Source organism: Agelaius tricolor, unplaced genomic scaffold (genome assembly GCF_023055355.1).
Source record: "Agelaius tricolor isolate 1412-34295 unplaced genomic scaffold, bAgeTri1.0.p SCAF_9, whole genome shotgun sequence".
Taxonomy (NCBI): domain Eukaryota; kingdom Metazoa; phylum Chordata; class Aves; order Passeriformes; family Icteridae; genus Agelaius; species Agelaius tricolor.
In genome coordinates this window covers 20,812,736-20,839,158 of record NW_027269269.1, presented here as the reverse complement: position 1 = coordinate 20,839,158, position 26,423 = coordinate 20,812,736, and the positions used below count along the sequence as shown (strand labels likewise).

At 41.8% G+C, this 26,423-nt stretch overlaps 1 protein-coding gene across 2 annotated transcripts in view; it reads right to left on the bottom strand.

Annotated features, from left to right (window-relative positions):
- The window catches only part of EPHB6 (EPH receptor B6), an 81,104-nt gene that overhangs the window by 38,319 nt on the left and 16,362 nt on the right, over window positions 1-26,423 (bottom strand). For both annotated transcript variants that reach the window (XM_071433070.1, XM_071433069.1), the window contains exons 2-4: window positions 23,838-24,056; window positions 13,430-13,494; window positions 10,228-10,924 (exon numbers count right to left, since the gene is read on the bottom strand). In XM_071433070.1, the coding sequence (XP_071289171.1) occupies window positions 10,228-10,924; window positions 13,430-13,494; window positions 23,838-23,931 (856 nt within the window). In that variant the 5' untranslated portion in view covers window positions 23,932-24,056. The remainder of the gene's footprint in view (window positions 1-10,227; window positions 10,925-13,429; window positions 13,495-23,837; window positions 24,057-26,423) is intronic.

The following is a 26,423-nucleotide window of genomic DNA, read 5'->3' as shown; positions in this document are numbered from 1 at the left end:
TGAATTTTAAAATAAACATGTTGTGTTAAAATAGATAAACATTAGTTTTACAGAGTTCTTTTAACATCTACTGGCAACTTGCTGTTGAGCCTGGGGATGCAGGGGTGAGGTCTGCAGAGATGGCACACTGTTGATGAATTAGCCAAAGGTAGTAAGCAAAAGTGCAGTGCTGTAGGTTTTATGCCATGGAACAAAATGGTGTAGCACCACCTCAGTAACAAAAAGCAGTCTGTGTAAGTTACCTCTATTGGCTTAAAAGCACCTCTGTTGCTTAAAAGGCCATGCAGGATTTCATCCTGCATGTTACGGGCAGTCACTCCAAGTGACCATAAACATTGAAAAGCTGCTTTTAAAAACCAACCAACCAACACACTGAGCAAGAACACAAGCCTCTGGACAGGGTCGTGGTGCCAGCTAATGGCTAACAATGTTATCTGCTTATATCACTGATGCAGTACACTGCTATAGGGACAACACTCTGGAACAGGTATGTGTAACAAACACCAGTGATCAAATACTTACATCTGTTCTTAACTGCCTCACAAAATCTAATTTCACTGTCCATGCACTGTGCTTGGCATTATATGTCTGAACCATATGCAAAAGTAGGTTATTGTTGTCTCCCCAAGCACTGCCCAGGGTCCAATGCCTTTTGTCTTGTGACACTGAGCTGATTCCTTGCTACCTAAGAGATCTCTTACTCACTGAGGCCACATCTATTTTTGAGTACAATCCCAGAACTGTAAGAGTCACTCAATGAAGAATTGTTTATTTAGGTTCAAGAGTAATGACAGCATGAGAACAGGTGACTTTACAGTAAATTACAGGTTTGAACAAGAATACTTCCACCAACTAAAGTAGCAGGCTTCTGAGACAAACTTCAAATACAAGCAGTAGACAAAAAAGAACAAAACAAAACAAAAAAAATCCAAAAAACCCCCAAAAGCCAAACCACATTAAGAAGGAACCAGGCCTGTTTATGAAGCGATTTTGATACAGTTGCCATTTACATCTCTTCCTTCCAACATCTCCAGGCCAAATATTCCCTTGTCCTTTATTTAACTAAAGCAGAGAGAAGCAGCCACATCGGCTCATTAATAAGCACTTCACTAGAGCTGAGTGAACTGAAGAAACAAAACTTCACTGCAGCTGTTCCACCAATAAACAAATTTCAGTAATATGCTCACATGTCCTCTGTGCTACACCAGAAGAGACTCAGCGGAGACTGATGTCTTGGCTATACCAGACGGCATTCGATGTTTACCTGTGAAAAACTAGATGGAGCTCAGAGCTGCCAGCTGGAATTAGCCTCCCATTCAGAGGATCTTCAAGGGGGACTACAACCAGCCTACTGTACTGGAGGAGGAACACAGCAGGGCATAAGGGTTCCAGAAGTTCCTGGAAAGGATTGGGAACTACTTCCTGACCCAAGCAATAGAGGAGGCAATGAGGGGAGGTGTCCCCCTGGACCTGATGCTCACAAACAAGGAAGGGCTCACTGGTGATGTAAGGGCTGAAGGCAGCCTTAGCTACAGTGACCATGACATGGTGGAGTTAAAGATCCAGAGTGCAGCGACCAGAGCAAAAAGCCAGCTCACAACACTGAACTCCAGGACAAGCAGATGTGACCACTTGGGTGATCTGGAGGAGTCCCGTGGGATAACACCCTGGAGGGAAGAGTGACTCAAAGAAGCTAGTTCATGTGCAAGGATTACCTCTTCCAGGTGCAAAAGCACTCCATCCCAACAAGCACAAATTCAGGCAAAAAATGCCAACAGGCCTGCATGTTTGAACAGAGCTCCTAGAACAGAAAGGAAGTATATGGAGGCAGAAGCACGGACAGGTAGCCTGAGAGGAACATAGAGGCACCGTCCAAACACGTAGACACATGGCTAGGAAAGCCAAAGTCTACCTGGAATCACATCTGGCACAGGATGTCAAAAGTGAGAAGGTTTTCTCTAAAAAAAGAAGTGGCTCAAGGAGGACTAGAGAAAATGTGGTGACATAGGACAAGTTCTTCACATCAGTCTTAACTAGCAAGACCAGCCTTTATGAACTCTAGGTCCTGGACACCTCAGGGAATTCTGCAGCAAGGATGATGATCTTTGGCTTCTACTCAGCTTTGGTGAGGGTACACTTGAAGACTCAACACTAAACTGTGTTGAGTTTTAGGCTCAACACTAAACCATGTTGAGTTTTAGGCTCAACACTAAACCATGTTGAGTTTTGGGCTCCCCAGTACACTAGAGACATTAACGTATTGGAGATAATCGAGCAGAGGGCCATAAAGATGATGAAGGGGATGGAGTATTTCCCACAGGAGGAGAGGCTGATAGAGATGAGACTGCTCAGCCTGGGGAGGAGAAGGCTTCCAGCAATCTCATGAATGAGCACAAATTGTTGAAGGGAGGAAGTGAAGAAGACAGCTCTTTTCAGTGTTTCTCAGTGACAGGCCCAGAGGTGAAGAGCTGAAACACAGCAGGTTCCCTCTGAATACAAGGAAGCAGTTTTTTACCATGAGGGTGACCAAGCACTGAAGCAGGTTACCTACAGGGGTTTTAGAGTCTCCTTCCTTACAGAAATTAAAAATTAGTCTGGACCTACTTGCTAGAGATGACCCTGCTTGTGCAGGGAGGGGGTTAAGGTGTACTCCAGAGATTTCTTCCAAGTTCAGCTATTCTTTGTTTTCCCTTAAACATAAGCCAATTAAAATGTGTGGATAGAGCCCTGTGGCCTTGGTTGCCTCACTGCCAGATCATTCATCACATACATGATTGTGGGTGGGTGGACAAGGAACAATGAATGGAAAGTTCTTGACACTAGACTACATCTCATTTCAGATGTTCAGAAGTGAAATGAGAATAGGATTGCTGGGTTCCCTCTGAGGGAAGGGCCTAAAAAAAGGCTTTAAACAAGACAGAAAAGTGTGAAGAAAAGCAATAAGGGAGGGATTCGCTTGCCCAGTTCCACTCACATTACAGAAATTGCACCTGAAGAACTATGGAGTGGAATACTGAGCAACTTAGGAGGGAAGATCTCTCCACAGTGATTATTTTTTATTGTCTAATGAAAAAAATAATTACTACATAAACCTATAATCTCACATTGTTATTTCCAGGAGGGATGGCAGATATAGAGAAACAATCATGCTTTGAAACTCTCATTCTGCCCCTGGGTATTTCTATTTCCAGAAGAAAAACAGCAAAATGAAATCACATAGCATACTGCAAGCAAAGCAGATTTACAGTGATTAAACATGATTCACATCTCTCTCACCTTCCTAATAAAATATAGTTGGAAAAATAATACTACGGCCTAAGTTTTTTGTTGCTTATATTTTACATCTGTAATTTTGGCAAAAATGGCCGGACTGAATAAAGTAGACACTAACTGGCCTCAAGCTACAAGAAGCTAAAGAATGGCTTCCAAAGGCAGGCAGTGCAGCTATCACAAACTTTCTGCTTCCAGCTGAACCCTGCCTCTGCATCCAGTCAGAGAGCTACTTACATTCACAAGAACCTTTATCCCTTTCCAGAATTGTCTAAGATAGGCTGCCCATAGCACTCAGGACTTTAGCCCACAGATAGCAATAATAATTGTTCCCAGGACATGGAGCTTTTCCTGGCATTGCCTCAGTCCAGTCACTATAAATAGTATATCGAAAGTCAAGTCAGGAGGAAGGAGAAAAAAATTCCCTGGCAATCTAAATAGGCAAAAGCCACTTCCTCTTATTCAAGCACTTCCAGTGAGCCTAGGGCTGTCTTCATACACACAGACAGAATCCATCTCTCATTTGTTTCTGAATGATCTTGCATTCCCTTCCTACTGCAGATCACGGCATCAGGTCCACTTGCCGTGGTCCTACAGCCTCTGCATATGACTGTGCTCACTGGAGACAGTCGTAACAGATGTTCAGACTGCAGCAGGCCCACTGACACCAGGACTAGGATGTTTTCCTTTAGTGAACTTCAGTGCCATCCCAGAGAAACCCTGAACAAGAGGGGCTTCTCCTGAAACACTTCCACCATGTTCCTGCAGAACAACTTCACACAAAACAGGAACACCAGCTAAGCCATAGTCCTTGTCGCTGGGGATAGTGCAACTTACCATTCCTCCAGCACCAGGACTTTCCAAGAAAACACAGATCTAGCTCTGATTGATTCACAATATCGGATCAGGGACAGAGGTTTGCAGAGCTAGCACCTCAGGGGGCAGAGCAAGCTGCCACTTCCCATCAAGTCAAGCCTACTGTGAAAGGAGAAGGCAGAGTTTGGAGTGCGCAAGCGCTTTTCCCTCAGCTTGTCTCAGTCATTTTTCATATCTTGGCACAGTGACAGAATGCCACAACAGTTCAGCTGGGCACAGCTCATCTCAGACACTGACCCAGTTTTCCTCAGCTCCCCCTACAACACTTGCCCCTGTGTTGCCTGTGTTTGCCTGACTGCTCACTGGAGACAAGTTCCACCCGGGAAGCCAGAGGAGCAGCTTCTGGCAGATTTCTAGCAATAACAAATAGCAAAACCAGCAGAGAAAAGTGCTGGGATCATGGAGTGGCAGTAGGGAGAGGGGTAAAGAAAATGAAAATGAACAGAGGACAGACCAAGAACCAAAGAGGTAGGGAAAGAGGCATTAAAAAGCTCACTCAGACAGTAAGGGCAGAGAGGAAATATTTGGAGAACTAAGCAAAATGCAGCAAGAGGAGAATGACCAAGAAAGGCAGCTGGGAACTTCACCAGAGCTTTAGGTACACCCAGCGGTGACTTTAGGGAATGTGATACAGGTGACACTGACTTTTTGTATGCAGATATGACTTGGAGCTGAACTGAGACACAAGAAGACATTTAGAAGAGCATAAAATTGCTCTCTTCTTGACTCAGGCAAGTGACCTGTATCTTGTATAGGAGTTCTGCTCCCAGGTGTACTGTGGGGCAGCAAGAATAAATACTAAATGTGAGAGTATTGAAAATGAACAGTGTCAAAGCTGGAACTGGAGTCAATCTGGGAAGGATGAGTTGACACAGATGATTTTGAGGCCTAGGGAAAATTAGATGTGCAGAGCTACAGAAGGCTTCAAATGAGAATGACTTTAGGTAAAGGGATGGAGTTTGGCACTTAGAGGGCAGGATGATGGAAAGGAGTTAGCAACCAATAATATTGTAGAATCATGATGCAGACATTTAGACAATGCATTTCTCAAAATGCTAGAAATATAGCATAATTAGCATGCAGAATGCACACTAGAAAATAAAAACTGTAGTATCTTTTAGATAAAACACTTCTTCCCCCCTCCCCTTCCATAAATATATCTATGGCTTGCTTATGGTGGTAGTAAATTCCTACTGGGCCAGGCTATTCCATGGCAACTGCTACTGTGCATCTTGCATCTTGTTCTGAATAAGGTGGGATCAGCCTGCAAGAGAAGCCAGGCACAGTGATGCAATAGGGCCCTGGGTTGATCTAGACTTTTACACTTACTACAACTGTTTGGGTGGGGAAGAGAGACTGGAAAATGAAAGAAACATAAGGAGAGAAAAGTGTGTCTTTTGAGTCTTGAAGAAGAGCATCAAATCAACTGAGATAAAATAAATGAAGAACTCTTTCCTGCTTAACTGTTGATAGGAGATCAGTTGAGTAAGGGATTTTTTAGGTAAAAGAGGTGGAGCTGAAGCAATTACTGCCTAATTATATGTGGGAGAACTGCCAGGGAATGGGTTGTGTGAGGGGAAAAAAAAGGCAAAAACACGAGAGGAAAGATTTGGGCAGGGTAGGACAGAATATGAGTAGACAGCAAGCACTTGATACAGGAAAAGAAGCACACTACTTGAAAAGTACCAAAATGTATGTGCAAGTAGCAGAAGGAGGCTCAAGAAGCTGATGATGGGAGCACTATGGAAGAAAAAAAAAAATGAAAAAAGTAATCTAGATCAAGGCACCAAACATTGTTGCCAGCTGTGAGTTTACCTTGAAATTAAAGCTCTTACCCAGGAGAGGCTAAGACACTGGGTTTGAAGCAGAGCAGGCTGTGGGGCGGGAGCTTATGGCATCAGCCACCTAAATGGGAGGATATGATGAAGGTGTAGGCACGAGGTGGCAGAACATGAGATAACAGACACAAACTGTAATAACCTCTTACTACATCTTACTAAAACATTCTTCTACATAGGAAAAAGTAATTTCACCATGGGTGCTGTCAAATATTGGAACAGTTGCCCAGGGACATTGTGTAATCTTCATCTTCAGTAATAACTAAAACTAGAGTAGAACAGGCCTTGAGTGACCTAACCCAATTTGGTCCTGCTTTGAGCATGGGGTTGGAGCAGACGACTTTCACAAGTCCCTGCAATGTAAATTATCCTGTGGTTTTAAAGGAAGCATCTTTTAAGTGATTAAAATTTAAGAAGAGCTTATTGTGCTCTTTTTTCCCTTTGCTACTAGTATGTGCATATTTTTAGCAGACTATCTTATCTTTTATTTTAACATAAATCTTAACATTCTTTTAGCCTCACACACTGAAATAGGTTTAGCCAAGATGATGAGAAAGGGCATTTTTAGTAATACAAAAATAATCATGCAATATTCTTCCCAAATGAGACCTCCAACAGCTCCGTGCACAGTTGCTTGCTCCTGTGGTTATCAGTAATACAGATGTGATTCCTTCTGCAATCAGAAGAGACTGCACATTCCAAAGGACATGGGACAATTTTATGGAATCCTTACATCAACTACAGATGACAGGCTTTTGCTTGCTAAGTACTCTTACAAACAAACATCCAGAGAAAAAAGAGAGGAGAAGCAGACATGTGGATGGCTAACCTTGGTAAACACCCAAATGCCCACCCTCTTACTCTCCCTCCTCAGCAAGACATAGGGAGAAAATTGGATGAGAAAGCTCGTAGGCAGAGGTAAAAAAGTTATAAAGACAGGGAGCTTGTTTACCAATTACTGTCGCAGGCAAGACAGACTTGGCTTGCGGAAATTTAATTTATTGCTGATTAACATAGATTTGGGTAATGAGAAAACAAAAACAAACATTAAACCAACACCTTTCCTCCTCCCTCTCCCAAGTTCAGCTTAAAGCTTTTCACTCCAAACTTGTTACCTCCTCCTCTTTCTGGCTGGTGTTTTCTGCCTCTGGTTAAGTATGTTTGTACAGAGGTGCCACACACATGGCTAATCAGCTCAGCTCTGTCCAGAGCTCTGTCTTTCTTTATTTGGAAGTCAGCTTAGCACTTTATCAGGCAGTCATTCCTCTTCTCTTTTTTGTCTACACTGTCATTTAAAATATCTTTTTTAAAATGTCCCCATCATAAATTCTAAATATTATTTTCAAAAGTATCTGGTAATCTAAATCCCATATGATTTTGCATGGCAAGGCATCCTGTGTGCATACATCTACAGAAAGAAAAGCAACTAAGGTCCCAAACTTCTTTTTTCCTCTGTAAACTGCCATTCTCTTTTTTGACTGTTCAGCATGACAAGTCTAATCAGATGAAGTGAAAAGTGAATCCCACACAGATTGCACCCCACATCACCCAAAGGGCTTGCTAAAGGTTGCTGTTTCACTCTTCTATTTAGGTGGAGAAATCTGCCATATAGTAACACAGAGCAGGCAGTCTTATAAAAATAAGGAAAGAAAGTACCTTAAATCATGATAGGGGGCAGGGGGAAAAGAAGGGCTTTCTATCTATCTGCTCAGAATGGCTCTTGGCAGATTTGTTGTTCTAAATAAAGAGATAACAGCTGGTCCAGGAAGGACTCCACAGGCTTGCATATGGTGAGGGGGAAGGCAATGCCCACACACTCTTCTACCAAAGTGTAAGAAGGAAACTTGCTTCTCCTTCTTATCCTTGGTTGATTCTTCAGTCTTATTAAGAACACCTCTCTGCATTATCATCAGTAGAAATCTGCCCTTGCGCTATTGCTTTTGTTCTGTGTTTCCTCTAGAACACTGTGGCTGCTCTGTATCAGGGTGGACATCTGTTGTTAGGAAAGGAGAACACAAGCACAGAGGAGAACGGCTGGAGAGGACTCCACACAGAGGAACACCAAGCAAGGGGACACGAGCTGAATGTGGCTCCATTCAGACAGGACAGCAACATGTTGTTAGCAGGAGAAGAGATCGGGAAGGATGATCAAGCCAGAGGAGTTTACAAGAAACATGAGGGGGAAAGAATACCCTTTAACATTATGATTCATATTTGGTCGTCATTGGCTGCTCTAGGCTGCTCATGGAATCTCAGGAAGTAAATTATAGGAATTGACTTTTGTAGCTTGATAGACTGTCATTATTTCAGTTATTTCTTATGATATTAACCATTTTCATCTGTCTCCAGCTTCTGTGACAATGAGGCTGCAAGGAAGTATCAGCTTTCACTGAATACTATGGAAAACGGAAGACTTTTTTTTTTTTTAATCCTTGCTTTAATTTGGCAAGCCAAATTTCTTGCTTTCTTTCTTTTTTTTTTTGACTGCTTAAGACTACTATTTGAAACTAAATTATTGACTGGCAGTTTATTTAGACTGTAAACTAGTCATGCTACTGATGCACACAACAAATTTAGTGCCATACAGAGCTGCTCTATGTCAGAGCTTACTGTCTCTGAAGCAGCACTAAATGAATGTAGTTACATTTCTCTCAGAATGAGCAGGATAAAAAGGCACACATATTTTAATTATTCTCAAAGTTTAAACAAATGAAAAGCACTTACCAATTTTAATTGCTTTTTAAGTCTCCAGTACAATGACCTGTATTTTAATAAAGCTATTTTGCATGACCCAAATCACTTCATGAAGCAGGAATTTAAGGTAATACTGACAACATTAATTATTCATTGCATTTGCACTCCAGTGTTAACCAGAGTATTTGTTCGTTCCATGTCCGAGTTGAACTCGTTTGAATAAATTCAACTTTTAAATTTTGTCTGCAGCCAAAACTGTGTTCCACGTGGCATTTATTTTTTAGAGTACTAAGTGTAGTGCAGCAACATTTTAGACTGCTGAGAGATTTTGAGTAGATGCGTATTAAAACAAAGGAAGCACCAGAAGAACATCATACACAAATTATACAACCAACATAAAGCAGTTTGCTCTAATGGACTGTCCTAACCTTAAGATAGGAACACAGTCATGACATTAGACTGGGTGCTCAGGCTTGGCCAGATTTCAGCCCAATATCACTTCTGGGTGACACGTAATGTACTCTACTTCCTCCGACAAACATATCACAGAAATACAGAGAGTACATTATTGGTAATGATGATACCATTGTGACTGCTTTTTCTAGTCAGGGAAGGCTCACAGAGCCATATTTTTCCTCTCCCATGACCAGGCTGCTGCCCTTTCCCCTTTTTTTATTTTATTACTATACCCTAGCAAAAAGGCCTGAAATAACTAGGACAGAGAGTGTATTAGCTCTGGGCTCAGCTCTCCTCCATGTGGCATCTTCCTTCTAACGCTGCTGCCTCTTGGTAAAGAAGTGGAATTCTGGTAGATCTGGCTAGTGACAGCTGCTGCTAGTTCTATGTGAGTACCCTCAGAGGCTGTCTCTGGTGGCAGCTGTAACTAAGGTCTGAGTGGAGCTTCCAACCATATTCTTAGCAGCAAGCAGTAGTGTCCTGGTTTTGGCCAGGACAAGGACAATCTCTTGCATTAGCTGGGAATGGGCATGGCTGTGGGGGTGTAACCAGGAACAGATGCTACTCTACACCACCCTTATCACTGACAGGGGTGGAGGGAAGGCACTCACACTTCAAGGAAAAAGGCATTCCTTTCTGTTGGGAGAAAACCCTTCTGTGCTGGAAAGAACCAATCAGATCAGTATTTGTTTATTGTCACTTCCCATGTAAATCATCTGTCTTACACCTTTTGTTGTTAATATTGTTGTTGTTACGGTTCATTTTATTATCTCATTGCTGTTTCCAGTAAACTGTTCTTATCGTAACTGATGATCTTTGTCTTTTGTGCTTCCAACTGGAGGGGGAGCAGGTGGCAGAGTGGTTTTAGTGGCAACACCAAACTAGAGAACACCATTCCTAAACCAGGACAAATGGTCACTCCAACTCCAGTCTAAGGAGCTAAATGTGTGAAAGGAGTCTGCTACAAGGCGATCTCTGTGAAAAATTTTCTTTCCCAGCTCTGTGAAATTTTGGCTAGGGCCAAATATTGCTGACACAGAGAACCAATGAAAAGATGGCTGCCTAAGGGGAAGAGTAAAAAAAGTTCTCTCACCTTGGCAGGCTCGTTCATCATCCACAGGCTGGTAGCCAGCCTTGCAGGTACATCGTCCAATGGCCACCATCCACTCCCCTTCTCCATTGCAGTGCAGCCGAACACTCGAGGACCCCGTCGTGCTCGTCTCTTCAGCGTTGGGTACACATGTCCCCGCGGACTCCACCAGTGAGGTCCTCTCCCCACCAGCAAACGTTTCAGGAAAGGAGGCAAACCCTTTCACCACAGCTGGGCACTTGTAGAAAAAGACTTGGACTGCCACCAAGGACATGCAGGCTCCCGAGTCCTGGAAGGCCAGGTAGAAGCCATGCTTGGTGAGTGGCCCAAAGCTACGTACTTTAACATTCATCTTGACCACCTTCCCAGTGCTGTCCACCTGGGAAAAGCTTTCATCAGCTGCAATAGTATCCACTTTGGTCCAGGGGCCCTCACGCCACTCTGGCATGTCCTGAGAGGCAATGTCAGCCTCTGACTGGTGGTAGTAGAGTGTGAAAGTCTCCTTGCAGGAAGAGGCCACGGTGCGCATGCTGGCGCAGTCCCTCACGGAGAAGCGGAGGCGGACGTGAACGCGGTGGGCCCCGCGCCGCTCTATGAAGTGAGTGCGCAGCCAGTTATTCTGACCTGGTTCAGCCACGTTGCACACTTGAAAGGTTCGGATCAGGCGCTTCTTGTCATCCAGGACACTTACCTCATCCCACTACAATGGATATAGAGGAGGAAAAAGAAACAGGGATAAAAAAATGGATTCAGTATTCAACTGCACCAAAAATACAGGACAGGTCTTTGTTTTCCCCCTCTCCTTGCCACGTCTATGATGAGATTTGAACTTGTTTATGCTATGTGCAGCAGAGCCTTCTAGACAGAGTATGACCCTGTAAAGAAGAGCAGTCAAAGCTCTGAAGTAAGAATTGTTGTGACAGAAAACATAAATCATGCAAACTTGGCCACACAACATCGAGAATCTTAAAATGCGAGAGTCACACTTTATTCCTTCCTATCTTCCCATCTCTTATCTCTAGACACAAAACAAATGATACAAACAAATGAGACAGAGCAAAAGACACTGTTCTCTGGAGAACACATTAAAGCATAAGTCCTTTCTACCTAGCTTTACCACAGTGAGAGCTGTTGTTCTGACATTTCTTATCACCACGGCCACTACAGGGGTAGGTCCAGATCTGGTTTGTGCCTGCAGGAAGGCACAAGGGAGGGATAAGGAGGGGTGGAAGCAGGTTCCTGTACAAAGCTGTATGACAAAACCTTCTGTACCCTCTCTACAAGCTTTACAGAATAGGAACAAGGCCCTGGGTATGATAGAGGACATGCATAGTGAAATAGAAGGGAAGGAACCTGCTCAAGCATTCTCATGAAGGTCTGACCAACCAACTTCTCACAATAAGATCTGCATTAAGACCATTTGCCAAGAAGAAACAACAGCAAGTTATGGTCATTAGTAACTCCCTCCTGTGTGAAACAGAAGCACCCGTTTGCTGATTGGAACATCTTTTCAGGCAAGTGCTGTCTCCCTGGGACCCAGTTTAGCAATGTCACCAGATGATGGAAGAGCTCAGTGCAGCCTTCAGACTACTATCCACACCTGCTTTTTCACATGGGTATAAATAATGTCCCAACAAAAAGTGCAAAGTTGATCAAGAGTTTTCAGGGCCCTGGATGAAATGTTAAAAAAATCAGGAGCATGGGTAGTGTTTTTCTCAATCTTTTCAGCAGTAGTAAGGCACATTTGAAAGAAACAAATGATGCTGAGACACCGATACTGGCTTCAGGACTGGTGCCTCTGCCAAAATGCTTGGGTTCGTAACCACTGAAGAATCTCTGAGACATAGGGTGTGTTGGGACATGACAGGATCCAGTGTCCTGATGGAAGAAATGTATCTTTGTTCATAAACTGGAGGAACTGATTGAGAGATTTAATCTATAATTGATGAAGGAAGGGCATACCACCAGGAGAGCTGAAGGTAAACCAAGGGCTGGCATGGCATAGACCTAGGATGGCAGTGCCAGCTGGGATCATGTATGCTGCTCCTGGGAGCATGGAGAGCTCAGGAGCACAACTGAAATGTTTGTACACCACGGGAGCATTGGGCAATCATTCATGGCACAAAACTTAACAAGAACAAGTGCCAGATCCTGCACCTGGGATGGAGTAACTGCAGGCACAAGTACAACCTGTGACAGGAGTGTCTGCAGAGCGCCCTGCAGGGAGGGCCCTGGGGGTGCTGGGGGCAGCAGCAGCTCAGTGAGAGCCAGCAGGGCGTGCCCAGGCAGCCCAGAGGGCAGGAACCGTGTCCTGGGGGCATCAAACACAGAGCACAGCCGGGCAGAGGGGGGATCATCCATCACCCGCTGTGCTCAGCACTGCTGCGGCCTCACCCGGAGTGCTGGGAGCAGCTCTGGGCACCACCACTCCAGAGGGGTGGGAAAGTCTCTGAATGCGTGCAGAGGGGGGAAACAAAGCTGGTGAAGGCGCTGGAAGGTGTGTCCTGGGAGGAGTGGCTGAGGGCTCTGGGTTTGTCCAGTTTGGAGAAAAGAGAGGCTGAGAGGTGACCCCCTTGCTCTGCAGCTCCCCAAGGAGGGGAATTGGAGAGGGAAGTGCTGATCACTTCTCCTTGTTCCATGATAGGATGCATGGGAATGGTTCAAATCTGCCTCAGGGGACGCTCAGAATTGACATCAGGAAACATTTCTTTACCTAGAGGGTGGTCAGACACTGGAACAGGCTTCCTAGAGATGTGGTCAATACCCCAAGCCTGTCAGTGTTTAAGAGACATTTGACAGTGCCCTTTATAACATGCTTCAACTTTTGGTCAGCCCTTAAGTAGTCAGGCAGCTGGACTGGGTGATTGTTGTAGGTACCTTCCAACTGAAATATTCTATTCTATTCTATTCTATTCTATTCTATTCTATTCTATTCTATTAATTTTGTTCTGTTCTGAGGGGTGGATGGAGAACTCTTTAGTATTTCTGGAGCAGAGGTGAAGGAATAGGGTAAGGATGTGGCAGTAGCATCCTACTCAGCACCCTTCTCTCTAAACAATCTGGCTTTGCAAAACACACTGTGTTCAAATTATTCATATGTACAAAATCTATAAACCAAGTCTCACAGTTTCCCTTTCTTCATCAGATGCATGCATGTCTTCCCAGCAGACAGGGAGTTGAGAGGAGGGACAAGGGAAATGCTTACCCCATCAGAAGGATGTGCAGTCCAGCCAATCTCTGAGGTCTCTTGAGTTGTATCCAGAAGTATTTCTGTTTGTATTTAAAAAAATTAAATAAAAAAAGTATTTTGTGCTATTCCAAGTCAGACTAAAATCTTATCTGTTCTTCTCAAGATTTTCTTGTAGAGGACTTCCATACACCAAAAATAAACATTCCTGTTTTGAGACTAAATATGACAGGTTATGTCCATACTAATAAATTAAGAAAGGCCAAGACAAAGAAAGGCAGAGGCACTAGGCACATAATCATGCTAACTCATGATTCTCAAGTTGCTTGGCAATATTCTCACCTGACTTTCCCAGGCAAAGTATAGCCACACTGACAGCATGGTGCAGAGTTATCATAATGAGCAGTTCAGATGAGGCCCCACTCTTTTTGGAAGGGAAAAGGTGGGACACAAGATGAGCTACATGAATGAATGCCACTCTCATTAGAACTATGGTTGCCCATTTTATTTGCACATGTAAGTGTGGACACAAGGCCAAAGCATGTTTGTTCCCGGCTCTGGAACCAAATTTCTTTGGGAGTTTATGACACAGCTGATCCTGTAATGGATTAATTTGTTCTGGAACTGGGAATTACATTGCAGGCCTGTGTAGGAATCCCATTATTAAATAATCTGTTGCATTATTACACAGCTCAAGAGTAGGGTACATGCAGAACTTCACAGGCCTATTTTATTCCCACAACTAGTCTGCATTTCCATTGTTATTGAATCTAACACTGCAGACAGATCAGATATCAGCCTTGACTGCTCTTGGGCAATTATTCTCTGCTTGGGTACAAAGAAACACAGAAGAGATTTTGACAGTCCAAACTATAAACAAAGTATTCTCCAAAAGAGAATGTCAGGGTCTGAGACCACTGTGGTATGCAAGCATGTGCTCTTCACTCTGTATATTTAGGACACAAAATAAGAAAATGACTCAGTTGAATAGGTATTTACATGGGTTGATATATACTGTATAAATCAATTGGCTTTTCCTAAATTCTGGGGAGCTTTATTTGCTAATTTTGATTTTCATATTTCTATCTTATTACTTAAAAAAAAAACCTGTAAAAAACAGATTAAAAAATCTAACCCAAAACCTAACAGCCAGCTTACTTACAAATGAGGTTCATGATCCATTATTAAACCTTACAAAGGTTTAGTAATATGATTGTTCTATGTTTTATGCCGGAGAGAGATCCTCAATGTTTTCTATTTCCAGTTATGAATTGCTTATGTCACTATCCCTATCAATACACCTGGGGATTCACTCCACATTAATCACTGGAAAGGAAAGACTCATCCATGATCAAGTGAGCAAGTTCATCCAGACATCAGCCTTCACCAGTGTCCCTGAACTATATTCCCTATATTCCTACAGGACATTTTATACTATTTAGATCTCCCTGAGAAGAATGCAGCTCCTTCATTCAAAAGCAGTGCAAAATACCAGGGCTGGCTTGCCAAAACTGGAAAGAACTACTGGTTACAGCTGAAGTACAACCCCACTAAAATTATGTAACAGACCTCAGGAAATGCTGAGCTGCTCCATTCTCAAGGATAGCTCAGCTCAGACAGCCCCTCTGAGCAGCAGAACATCTGCAAAAGGCCTATGCCTCCCTGAGGCACAGTCTTCCCTAGGCTGTCCTAGCAGCAAGGAACTTGGCATTCCCCCATGCCCATTACCTTCTCAATTGCACAGTCTGGCACAGGGATTGCACAGTGTCATGTCATTACTTTGCCACTGGGATCCCAGACATAGCCTTGATATGCTGAAATAATACACAAGGCCATTTTTCAACACAGAAAGAACTTTTTTTCTAATCAGATCTGAGTCTCCCATTTACCAAAGTACAACGCTTCTACCCCTTGGAAACTCTAGAAGTAAGATAGAGAAAAGTTAATCACGGCATGGAAAGCCATACAGAAAGTAAGAAAGAAATGGAGAAGAAAGGAAATAGAGAAGACTTGCTCAGTAGCCCTTGCTCTGTCATGTCAAGCATATTCTCCAGACAACTTCTCACCAGTGAGCAAGGTAGTATTTACCAAGCACGTGAGTATTTTACAAGCAAACAGAAATAGGCAGCCTGAAGCAGACAGAACTGTCCCTTTCACAGTGAATACTTTAAGTCAGAAACCACTAGAAAAATAAGAAAAGTACACAAGAATTTTGTGTGCATAAATCTCGTTTTGCAACCTACGGCCAAAAGTCCCTCACTATTTTTGTTCTTCCTCCCTTTCCTACTGGCTGTATGCCTGGAATCACATCCCCAGTCACACTAGCTGCATGCACACTCATAAATCTAACAAGCTGTTAAACTGCTCTCTAGCTCCGAGGACAACAGGCACAGTATGGTTCACGTTCCCATGGCTAAAAATTCCAACCCCACAGAAGTGCACAGCTGCATCCAAACCACCTCCCAGGACTGGTCCTCAGTCCATCCTAAACCCTGATCTACACATTACTTGTGATAAGATTATTTGGCATGGGCCAAACAAACCCATGGCTCATAATTTAACAGTATGAATGACTACATCTGTACAGGTATAAGCCTTCACTCTGACACTTTATTAGCATTGATGACTGAGTAGCACTTCACATCCTCACTGGGCTGGGCCAGACCAGTATTCTGCTGCTCTTCAGTGCCGACAGAAATGATCTGTTCAGCTGAATTTATCATCTTGGAAGAAAAATGGCTTATACCCTTTCAACATTGCTCAAAATCAAGGGTCTTGCAACATCAGGTTAGACTCAGTCTCAGTCCAGCCCATGATGCTGCTAGGGGCAACACTGATTCAGGTATCTCAGGGTATCATTGGACAATAGTCTACTCTGCATTAAAAATGAGGAATAGTCAAGGTATCTGAGCAACCTAGAGGCTTTGAAACATGTGAAATTACGACAATTCTACAATTCTTTTTCTACTCCTGGTTTAATCTCAGTTTTGAAGAATGATATTCCAATTGCATATTACAACTGTTGTTTTACTTCAAGGAAGATAAAAAACAACTGATGAGAGATTCTCCTATATGTCTCTTCCCTAAACTAAAAAAAAAAACAAAACAACCATCACTTTTTATAGAAGAGTCAAATGGGTTCATTACACTCTGCAAAATCTAAACTCTCATTTGAGTATCCTCAGTTCTTGCCGGCCAGAAAGGGGGAAATAAAAATCCCAAATACTTCAGCTAGTACTATTCTATATTTACATCACAAACCAATCTCTTGGGCTACATTATGCTATAATGTCAACATCCAGAAAAACTGGGCAGAGGCTGGAAGCTATTACAGATCAGGCTGTTCAGAATAGCAACATTAATAATTTTCACATTTTGGTCTGCCTGTACTTTCAAGCAAGACTATTAAGCGCTTGTGTTACAGACAAAATGATCCCCTGATGCAAGAGGAGGACAATTCACCCAAAGATGACTGACCCTTAGACAACCTTCATGGAGGCAGAGATGGCCTAACAGCTTTCTGGATTGAAGAATATTTGCCCCTGGTGTCTTAACAGTGCAGTGGTGCAAGAGAGAATTATACAACCAAAGCCCTGCAAACTACAGCCACGGACAAGTGAGTCGATCCCGAGAAGAGAGTAAAAGAATCCCTTTACCTGCTACTAAAGCTGTAGAATCACAGAATGAAACAAGCTAGAAGGGAGGTACAGAGGTCATCTTAACCAACATCCCCCCACTCAAGGCCAGGCTAAATTACAGCAGGCTGCTCCAAACCTTGTCCAGTTGAATTCTGAATATATCCAAATGTACACTGCTGGAAGGCAAAGGGCACTATGGTAAAAGGTAACAGTCAGAGAGTTTGCTTTGCTATGGAGCTGAATGCCTCAAGCAGCAAAACTTGCTTGCTTAACAGATTTGAAAAGAACTGAAACATTTCTGAGCTTATTCTGCCTTCCATGATCATTCCTTGAAAAAGCAGGAAGAGTGTGAATGCTCTGTAAGAAGGCTGGGAAGAGAAAGCATTCCCTGGGCTTATGCAAAAATAGTGTTAGGAGTTGTCAAATCCAGTAACCTCACACAAGCCAGGCTGCTGCAGCTCCGTGGCCCCAGGCACAACCAATAGCAGGGTTAGGTGGGTATTCCCAACAGGCACACACACAAACACATGCAGGAACTGCACATCTATGAATGGCCAGCCACAAAGATCAACACAGGCAGAGGCACTCACCAGTCATGCAAACAGAAATAGCACCACCAATGGCCTCATCCTGCTCCCCTTCCTGGTTGGTCAGGATTAAGGTCTGCTAGTGGGAAATATATATGCATTTGTATACAATGTGGATCTCTGCAATAACTGTCCTTAAAGATTTAGCCTCCTGACCTCTGGATCTGTGGTCTCTCCATCTGCTGGTACCTGAAACCTCACTCCCAGTGTGAACAGCCAGACAAGCTCACTCATTGTCTGTACACCCCTTCACACACACACAGAGGCACACAATGGATCCCCTGCTAAATGCTTTAAGGGTGCAGCCTACCCAGCAGCTAGCCCTGGGTGCTTGCTCTCCTGAGCTGCTATTCTGTGGATCTCTCCATGAAGTGGTCTTTGACACTGCCTACCCAGGAGTTGCCCTGGGATCATCTTGTCTCTGGGTACACTGAGATACACAACACATAGACAGTACTCTCAAAGAAACCCTGGAATTTACGGTGACCAGAATACCTGACCTGGACCTCCTCATAGTTCTTCCCTCACTAGATAAACCCCTCTGTTCGTCTCACTCATAGAGACACACACATTTAAACTGGTATCTCACTCCTCCTCCAGACTGCTCTTTCCCTGCCTTCCCAACCCACTAACTCCACCATCAAGCTAGCCTGGCTTGCTATAGAGATCACAGACTCACTAATTCATGCTCACTCACTCCAGCTGCTTGCTGCTTGCACCACAGATGCACAGATCCTATGACCTGTGGTCCGCCTTGAGTTCCTAGCACTTGATTTTCATCCATTCCATGATCTTCAGCTGCTGGTAGCGCTGACTCATGGGCCACTCTGACCTGTGGTTCAACTCTAGTTGCTGGTATATAAATGTGCATATGCACAGACAGACAGACAGACAGACACACACACACACAAACAAACAAAGCCCCCTTCACCCAGGTAACTGGTGAAAAATGGAATTTAGTAAGAAGATAGGATAGACTGTGGTGATCAGATGCCTGACAGCCATACTGACCTGCAGTTGGTGTATGTGACTGGCCCCTTATCTCTCTACTTTCTCACATTTAATCCTCCCTTTCCACACCTACAGTTACTCCCCTAAACAACTCACAATAAATTTTGCAGATTATCTTCCCTACATCCCATAATAAATACCATGCCCTGTTGGCAATAATCTCCTTCAATCTGAAAGGTGTTCCAGAGAGCACTTGCACTGATTTAACTTAATGGGTTCACTCCCACCCCATGGACTGATCACACTCCTGTGACAGCTCTGGAAGAAGCTGGGTCAGGGCACTTATTTCTCTCTTAGGTTATTGAGGGTCCCCTGCCTTTCACTGTTCCTATGTGCTCCTTTAAGCATGGGGAGAGGACCCTTTTATCAGGAACTTTTTATCACTCATATAAACAAATATATTTTTTCATGGGGTCAATCATTTGGAGACAAAATATGGTGAAACCTTTGGGAAGCCCTAAATACAATAGAACGTCTTCCAAAACTAAACAGCAATTGTGGTGAAGTAAACAATAAATCAATGGTTAATGGCATATGCAATTGTAGTAAGTACTCCTTTCTTAAAAAATGAGTTGATGAAACAAGTAAAAAACCAAACAAAAATGGCCAAAAAATCCTACTTGTTCATAACTATCCAACACAAAGGTTGATGTTATTGTTTAAAAGAAAATGTCTTAAAGATTAGCTATGACTTAATACGATAAAACAAGCTACAGAATTATAGAGTATGCCTCCTAATATAAGAGAATATATACAAAGCCAATCTATATGAGAGAAATGAGTTCAAATTTTTTCTTGTATAAAACGATAATGCCAATCCTGCAATGAATGATCCTGTGTTACTTCTGTAATGTTACTTTTCAAATGCAATTAATTTTAGAAAAGCTATTTGGAATCAATGGGATGTGTGTTTAGTATGTTCCATGAAGTATAATATAATTTAACTGCTTGCTCTGTCAGAGCAAAATGCTGACACTATCAGAATATCAAAGTTGTCATCTGCAAGGAGGAATTCTCACACTCCAACCAGGAGTTATGTACCATCTGTGAAAGAAAGAAATGACAGCCAAATGGTGTAGGATATGGAAGTACACAGCTTTTTGCAAGGTAACACAGTTTTTAAGCTTTATGAATGATTGTGTATTTTTCTCTTCCCCAGCCCCTTTCTTTTGTTAAAGCTCTAAGGAAACTGCTGGGATTAGCATGTTGCACTACTACTGATGTCAGAAAATGCAGACATCAAGAAATTAAAATAAAAAAAGGTCCAACTTTGCATATGAAATCCAGTTAAATTACTATCTACTACTTTCCTAGAGATACAATATAATATCTACTCTTCCACAGCTTAAGAAGTTCATTCTCCAAACACCCACTATTAAGTCTAGAACTTGGGTCTAACTGCCACTGCCATCAAACCAGCTACTTTCGATGCAGCACAGTGTGACTTTTAATGCTCATCTACATTCTCCTGCTTGCTTTTTTTCATAGACATTAAGAAGTGAACTTATGTCTTCCAAAGCTATACCAAGGCATACACTGGAAGTCCCAGAGACCCTGCATTACAAGAATGCTATTCCTTTTCTCTGCAGCTTGAATTAGCTTTGAATATAAACAGTGTTAGTTGCAGCATGAATAGTCTCTCCTGTCCTACTGGCCTCCAAGCAGCAGATCAGGAACAGATTTAACACAGGGCATGGTACAAAGCTGGGAACAGGGATGTCCCTAGCACAGGAACTACACAGGAATCTATTAGGGAAGAAAATTAATCAAATGGAGCTGCTGAGACTGACCAAAAGGATAAACTCCTGTCTGTTCCCCCTTTACAAAGAGGCTGCACATCCAGCCTGGTCTCATTCACGTTCTGCATACCTACAACAGGATATTCCTCTGCCCTGGGCTTTCCAAGCATGCAGCAAAGTTTTTGGCATGCAGGAGAGCACCAGGAAAGAACTGTGAAGAAAATGTTTACTAGGATTTTAATAACTCATGTGAATCACAAGCAATCAAACTAAAAAGTTAATTTCACTTTTTTTTTTCCCCTGAAGTAAAATGACATTAATTTAAACCTTTCTTTGTATATACTAAACTGCATACAATAAACCAAAAGAGAGTGGTATTTTTCACTCTAAAGATTCCCTCTGAGGAAGGTATATTTTTCTCCACTTCAAAGGGAAGCCAATTTGAGCAATCAATATATTATTTTCAACAGTCCAAGACAACAACCAGTTAGTAGAAAAAATAGGGGAAAAATGAAATGTCTGACCTCACTACCTTTTTTCTTCCATATTCCCTTTTGCCAAAGAGATACTCTTAATGCAAAGAGGTTTTACCAAAGCAGAAGAATTATTCTCTCTATGTCTTGAATTTCTGGAAGATACTTAGAAAGATTGTCCAGCTATTCTGCAGGTTTGAGAGCTTGTTGTAAAATAAATGCAATCACTTACAGACAGAACACATCATTCCTCTGGAACATATTTAATGAGTTCTACAAAATGAATTCTGCTTGTGTTTACAGCTCTAGACATTTAGAACTCCATCAAAGCAAAACCAATATTCCACATAAAATTGATCTCAGTGCCCTAGCAAGAGCTATTTCATTAACAAGTTATCACTTGCTCTCACCTGTCTTGACTGCAGCACATCATGCATTCTTAAATGCTATGCTTCACAAACTTTTAAAATCAGAAAGGTTAACCTAAAATATTAACTTAAATTTTCAGTGATAAACTCTAATTACATACATGTATAGATTTTTAAAGAAATAAAATTACTGTATTTCTTTATGTAGCTTTGAGAAAAAGGAAAAATCCATTACTTCACCCAGCATGTAGTTCAAAAGTAATGCTCTCAAAATCAAATCCTCAAAAACTCTTGCAGAGCTATAAACACTGAGAAATGTGATCTTAATGAAAACTTCTGTGCAATTGTGTTTCCTTTTGTAAAGCTAAAAAAAAACCCCTGTACATAAATGTTTTCTGTTTTCAAACCAGTCTTCCCTCAAGTTTCCATTCAGGCTTTTTTTTGGTGTAAAAATCATGACTGGAAAACTTTGCACAGACATGCTCATTCCTGGTGAAATCAGTGTGTCCAAATACTAGAGCTATATTAAATAAATTCAGCCTAATGTCTCCTTTTTATGCATTAAAACCAATACCAACAAAATAATTTCAATTGCTTACAAGAACTTCTTTACTTCTGAGTCATGAGGGTGTTTAAAGTCCCATTAGGTCCTGTAAAAGCATGCTGCCTTCTTTCTATCTGAGAGGCATTCTGCCTAAGAAATATTTGCTCTCTTCATAATGCATATGAAGATAGTCTGAATCTTTTGACTACTTCCCCTCTCTACAGATTCTCCCTCTTTTCTTAATGATTAACATTAAGGTTTAGAAAATTTCAAAGTTTGAAGAACATTTAGTTTGAGACAAAATGTGATTTACATTCAGACTTTAACTCAAATGCCCGAGAAACACTAGGAAGAATTGATTGATTCATTTTCCCACTCAGTCAACTCTTTTTAGTTGGAGGTGAAATGTGTTTTAAACACCATCTAAAACTTCTAAGAAGTTTTATAAAAACTAAAGACCACACTGTATATTCCCTATATTTTTCAACTTAAATCTGAAACCTGAATTTCAAGTTTCTGCTATATATAATGAGTCAACAAACACGCCATGGGCCTTTTTTCTTCCTTATGGACAACTCTGCACTAAAGCAAAACTTTCTACATAGTTATCATCAGACTTTCCTCCCCTACCATATAATTTTTATTTGACTTTTGACCACAACAAAAATACTTACCTCTGAGATGCAAATCAGCTTTAAAGTGCAAACTTAGGACCATGCAGTACAGTCACAATGAAGATGCTGACTCCCCTGACCCTGAATTGAGAGCTGAAGTTCAGCTCATGGGCACCTTTACTGTTTCCTCTCCACAGGTAGAATTTTACTGTCCTATTTTAATCCAGGCAGGTCAACTATGTGATCTGTGAAGCTGTATCACACAGTGCTTTTGAAACTCTTTTTATCTTTACAAACTTTCAGGACTGAGCACTGAATTTAAAAAATGTCCGTTTGTACAGGCATCACTCAGTTACTTCATATTTGCAGAGAGAATTTCTATCTCAGTTTCTGTACCAGAAACTGTTACACAAGGAAATTACACAGTAATTTTAAATACAATTTTAAAATCAGCAATTCACAGAATTTCGGAGATTTAAGAATTTGTATTATAATCTTACATAAATTATTTAGCCTCTGAACTTCCCACACACACTGTATTCCCCTCCTATTAAGAGAAGGGATGCTTTAACAAGCTTTCCTCTTTTTATTAGATCTCACACTATTCTCCTTTCTTTTCCTCTAGGTCTTTCCTTGCTTCCCTTTGATTCCATCTCTCCCTCCTCTCCTCTTTCAGTGGCTTTCAGAAATGCAAGAGATGAACATTCATCACAAAGCAGTACAGTTCACTGAGCACATGTAGCTGCAAGGATATTCTTGGAACAAACAAGGGGACTGTTTACAGTACCTCTGCCCTTCTCTAACTCTCTTCCACAGCTCTCATCTTATCTCCTGCTCTCATCACCCTCCCCTCTATCATCTATGCTTTCTTCTACCATTTTCTTGGCACCTCTTTTCCCCTGCCTACCTTTTCCCTACCCTGCCTCCAGTGCTTTCTCCCTCCTCTCTGCTGGCTGAATGTGAACTGCCTCTTCTTGTTAATGCAAAACATTCTCTCCATATCTATTATTTGAGGCAAGTTTTTCAGAGGTTAGACAAAAACTCTTGATTTCAGCCCATTGGGCGCTGTCTTCTCGAACAGTATAAATGTCCAGAGATTGTTTCACAAAGCAAACGTGGTGCAAGAACAGAAGCACGAGAACCAAATACACACAAAGTATAAACAAGGAGCTTATTCCTGGATTAAAAAAAAAATCTATTCTTTGAGGCAGTCACTTCTGAGATAGATAGTAGTAATGCTCACTAATGATCCTTCATAAGAGGGTTTGCCTCTCCCACCAGAGACAATACTAATAACTTTTTAAATCCCAAGAGATAGTGATCACCCATCAAACAGAAAGACATGTGCACAATGCTCATCTGGACTAGGATATTAGCATCCTGGAGAGCACACTTTTTTTTTTAACCTCTACAGAAAACACTTTAAAGTTGATGTGAAACATCTGTTCTTACCTTCTAATGAGGTGACTAGATGAAAGAAGAAGACCATCCAGAGCCAACCCATTCCCGACACTCTTCTTGCACTGATGCCAGCATTAGAATCCATGAAGATTCTCTGTAAATACCACCATCTTCAACAAGCACACACCACTCTCTTGAAATGGTCTGAGATTTCTTGGAGTGTTTTAATACCTTTCCAAATTAAAGCACAGAGGTCTTTGCAGAGAAATGCTGTTTAGGAAAAAACAGAAGGTAGAAACAGTAATCAGGTCACTCTAACACAAAAACTGACAGTTTTTATACACTCATTCCATCATTTACTACTTCCAAGATATGGGTTAAAAAGGAGTAGCACAGACCCAGTATTTTCCATATACTCATCCCTCAAGACTTCAGTCAGTCACAGGTGTTTTTTGCACTGCCAGTACACACAGATTTTGAGACTTTCATGGCATCAGGGACGGTGTGCTTCCCAAATCAACATTAATCTCTTCAGTACTATTACTGAAGTCCTGATCCTTTCTGCATCTTTGGCGATGTTTCTTGGAAGGTGTCCATTCCATTTCCCCTGTATCCTTTTCAAATTCTGTCTCTTGTAGTTTACACTTTGCCTTTTAAGGACTCTGCAGCTCAGTAGCCATGACAGGAGAGTTTTTGCCAACACAAATCTGCACAGCTGACACACTTGTATTGCATTTCAGATGCAGGCATTTGTCTCTTTAAGCATATGACTGCACAACACTACTAAGTTGGACAGTATTTTTCCCACTGATATGTTGTACATGAGGAAGCAAATGCTGTGATATTTAAGGTCAAACAGGGAGCCTGCATTACAGCCAGAAAAAGCACACAAGTCCAAGTTTATTATCTTAAGTGGGAAAAAATCCAAATAAAACTCTACCACCACCATTAAGAACCTGACATAAAATCTTATCTTACAGTAAGGGAGCAGCATGTAGCCCAATCCAGCACCGCATTATATCAATACAGCATAACAATTTTGCTAAGCAAGGTAATTCTAGCTCCATCTGTCCAATTCTAAGCCCAACAGAGAAATATCACAGTAATATGTAGGTTGCATGCAAAAAGCCAGTATGTTTTTTTTCTTCAGGTGCTTTTTGAGGAGAGCATTGAAAATGCTCCAATGTCTTCAGTGAGACAGTGAAGCGTAGCTAAGGAGAAAGAAAAATGTCTCAGGCAATATACAGAAATGGCTCAATAACTTGGCTGAAAGAGGGGAGGAGGGGGGAAGAGTTGTAATTAAAAGGGGCAGCCTCAGTGCAATTATCTGAAAACCTTGTAGTAGGGGATTTGAGCAAGTTGGGCATAGCAGAGGAAAAAGCAGCCTGGGGAATATGAGAAAAGGCAGTGGAGAGCAATTAGATTTGCTTTACTGGAGAGGGAGAGAAATTTGGGCAGGATGGAACAGCTCTCTCTTCTGCTGCTCCCAGTGAGAACCTAGAGCACCCAAGACAGATGAACCAAAGGCACTCTGGGCCTCACTAAAATGTAAGGAAACTAAAGGAATCTCAGAATCTCTTTGCTTCTCTCAAGAGGCAAAAGTTTTGGTCCATGACTTCTGAGGAAAGAGAAAAATAAAATCATTAACTATTACTGAGAAAAAATTAAGATTAAATGTGAGGATGAATACAGGCACTGCTTATTACTTTATGAAGCATATATACAACACAACACATCACAGAATAAAAACACCACTGGATGCAACTGCAAAGAGGAGAAAATTTCAGGGTGAAAAGTCAGAAAGTCCTTCTTTACAGAAGCAACTACCCAAGCACACAACAGCAGTCTCCTGGAAAAGGAGTAAAGACTGCTGCCTGAGCCACCAAAACTAAGACTAGGCACACCAAAATCAAGCCTGCAAGACACCTCTACGTGGAGACACAAATACTCACCATTTGTACTGGCAATCTATAATATTATAATATCTGTAAGCTTTTTATTAGACCAGTGAAATCGTAAGAGATGGGGACTTTTAAGCATTCATAATGAAGGCAAGCAAATGCAGGAACAGAGGTCAAACAAACTGAAGAATACTTTCATTTCAGTCAAGGGACCTCATTTATCTGCAGAAGGCTTGAAAACAGCTCTCAATTCAGATACTCTCATGTCACATAACGTCAGAGTCACAGAGCAGAAAATAGAACCCAAATACACTTTGGCTGCTGGATCTCACAGCAAAGCATCAAAATTACCACAAAACAGATATAACTAAAAAATCCCTTGTACACAAAACCAGACACAAAACAATTTCTGGTTCCAAGGAAACCAAATGTTCTTCTGCTGCCCTCCTCACCAGCACATCTCTCTTACAACATCTGTTTGTCTTATCCTGGTTTCCCCTGTATCCCACCAAAGTTACATGGCTCTTCAAGAGGAATCATGCAGCCTTTGTCTGGATTAGACTGGCAATTATTTTCCTTAAAGTAAACTGTGGCTAAATCAAAAAGCTGGTTGTGATTTAGCAGATAAAAAAAGGTAACTTTTTTTTTTTTTTTAGTTTTTTTTTAGGTTTTCGGTTTTTTAATTTTTTTTTCTGCCTCTTCCACACCTCAATGAAAAATGCTTACTCCACAATGA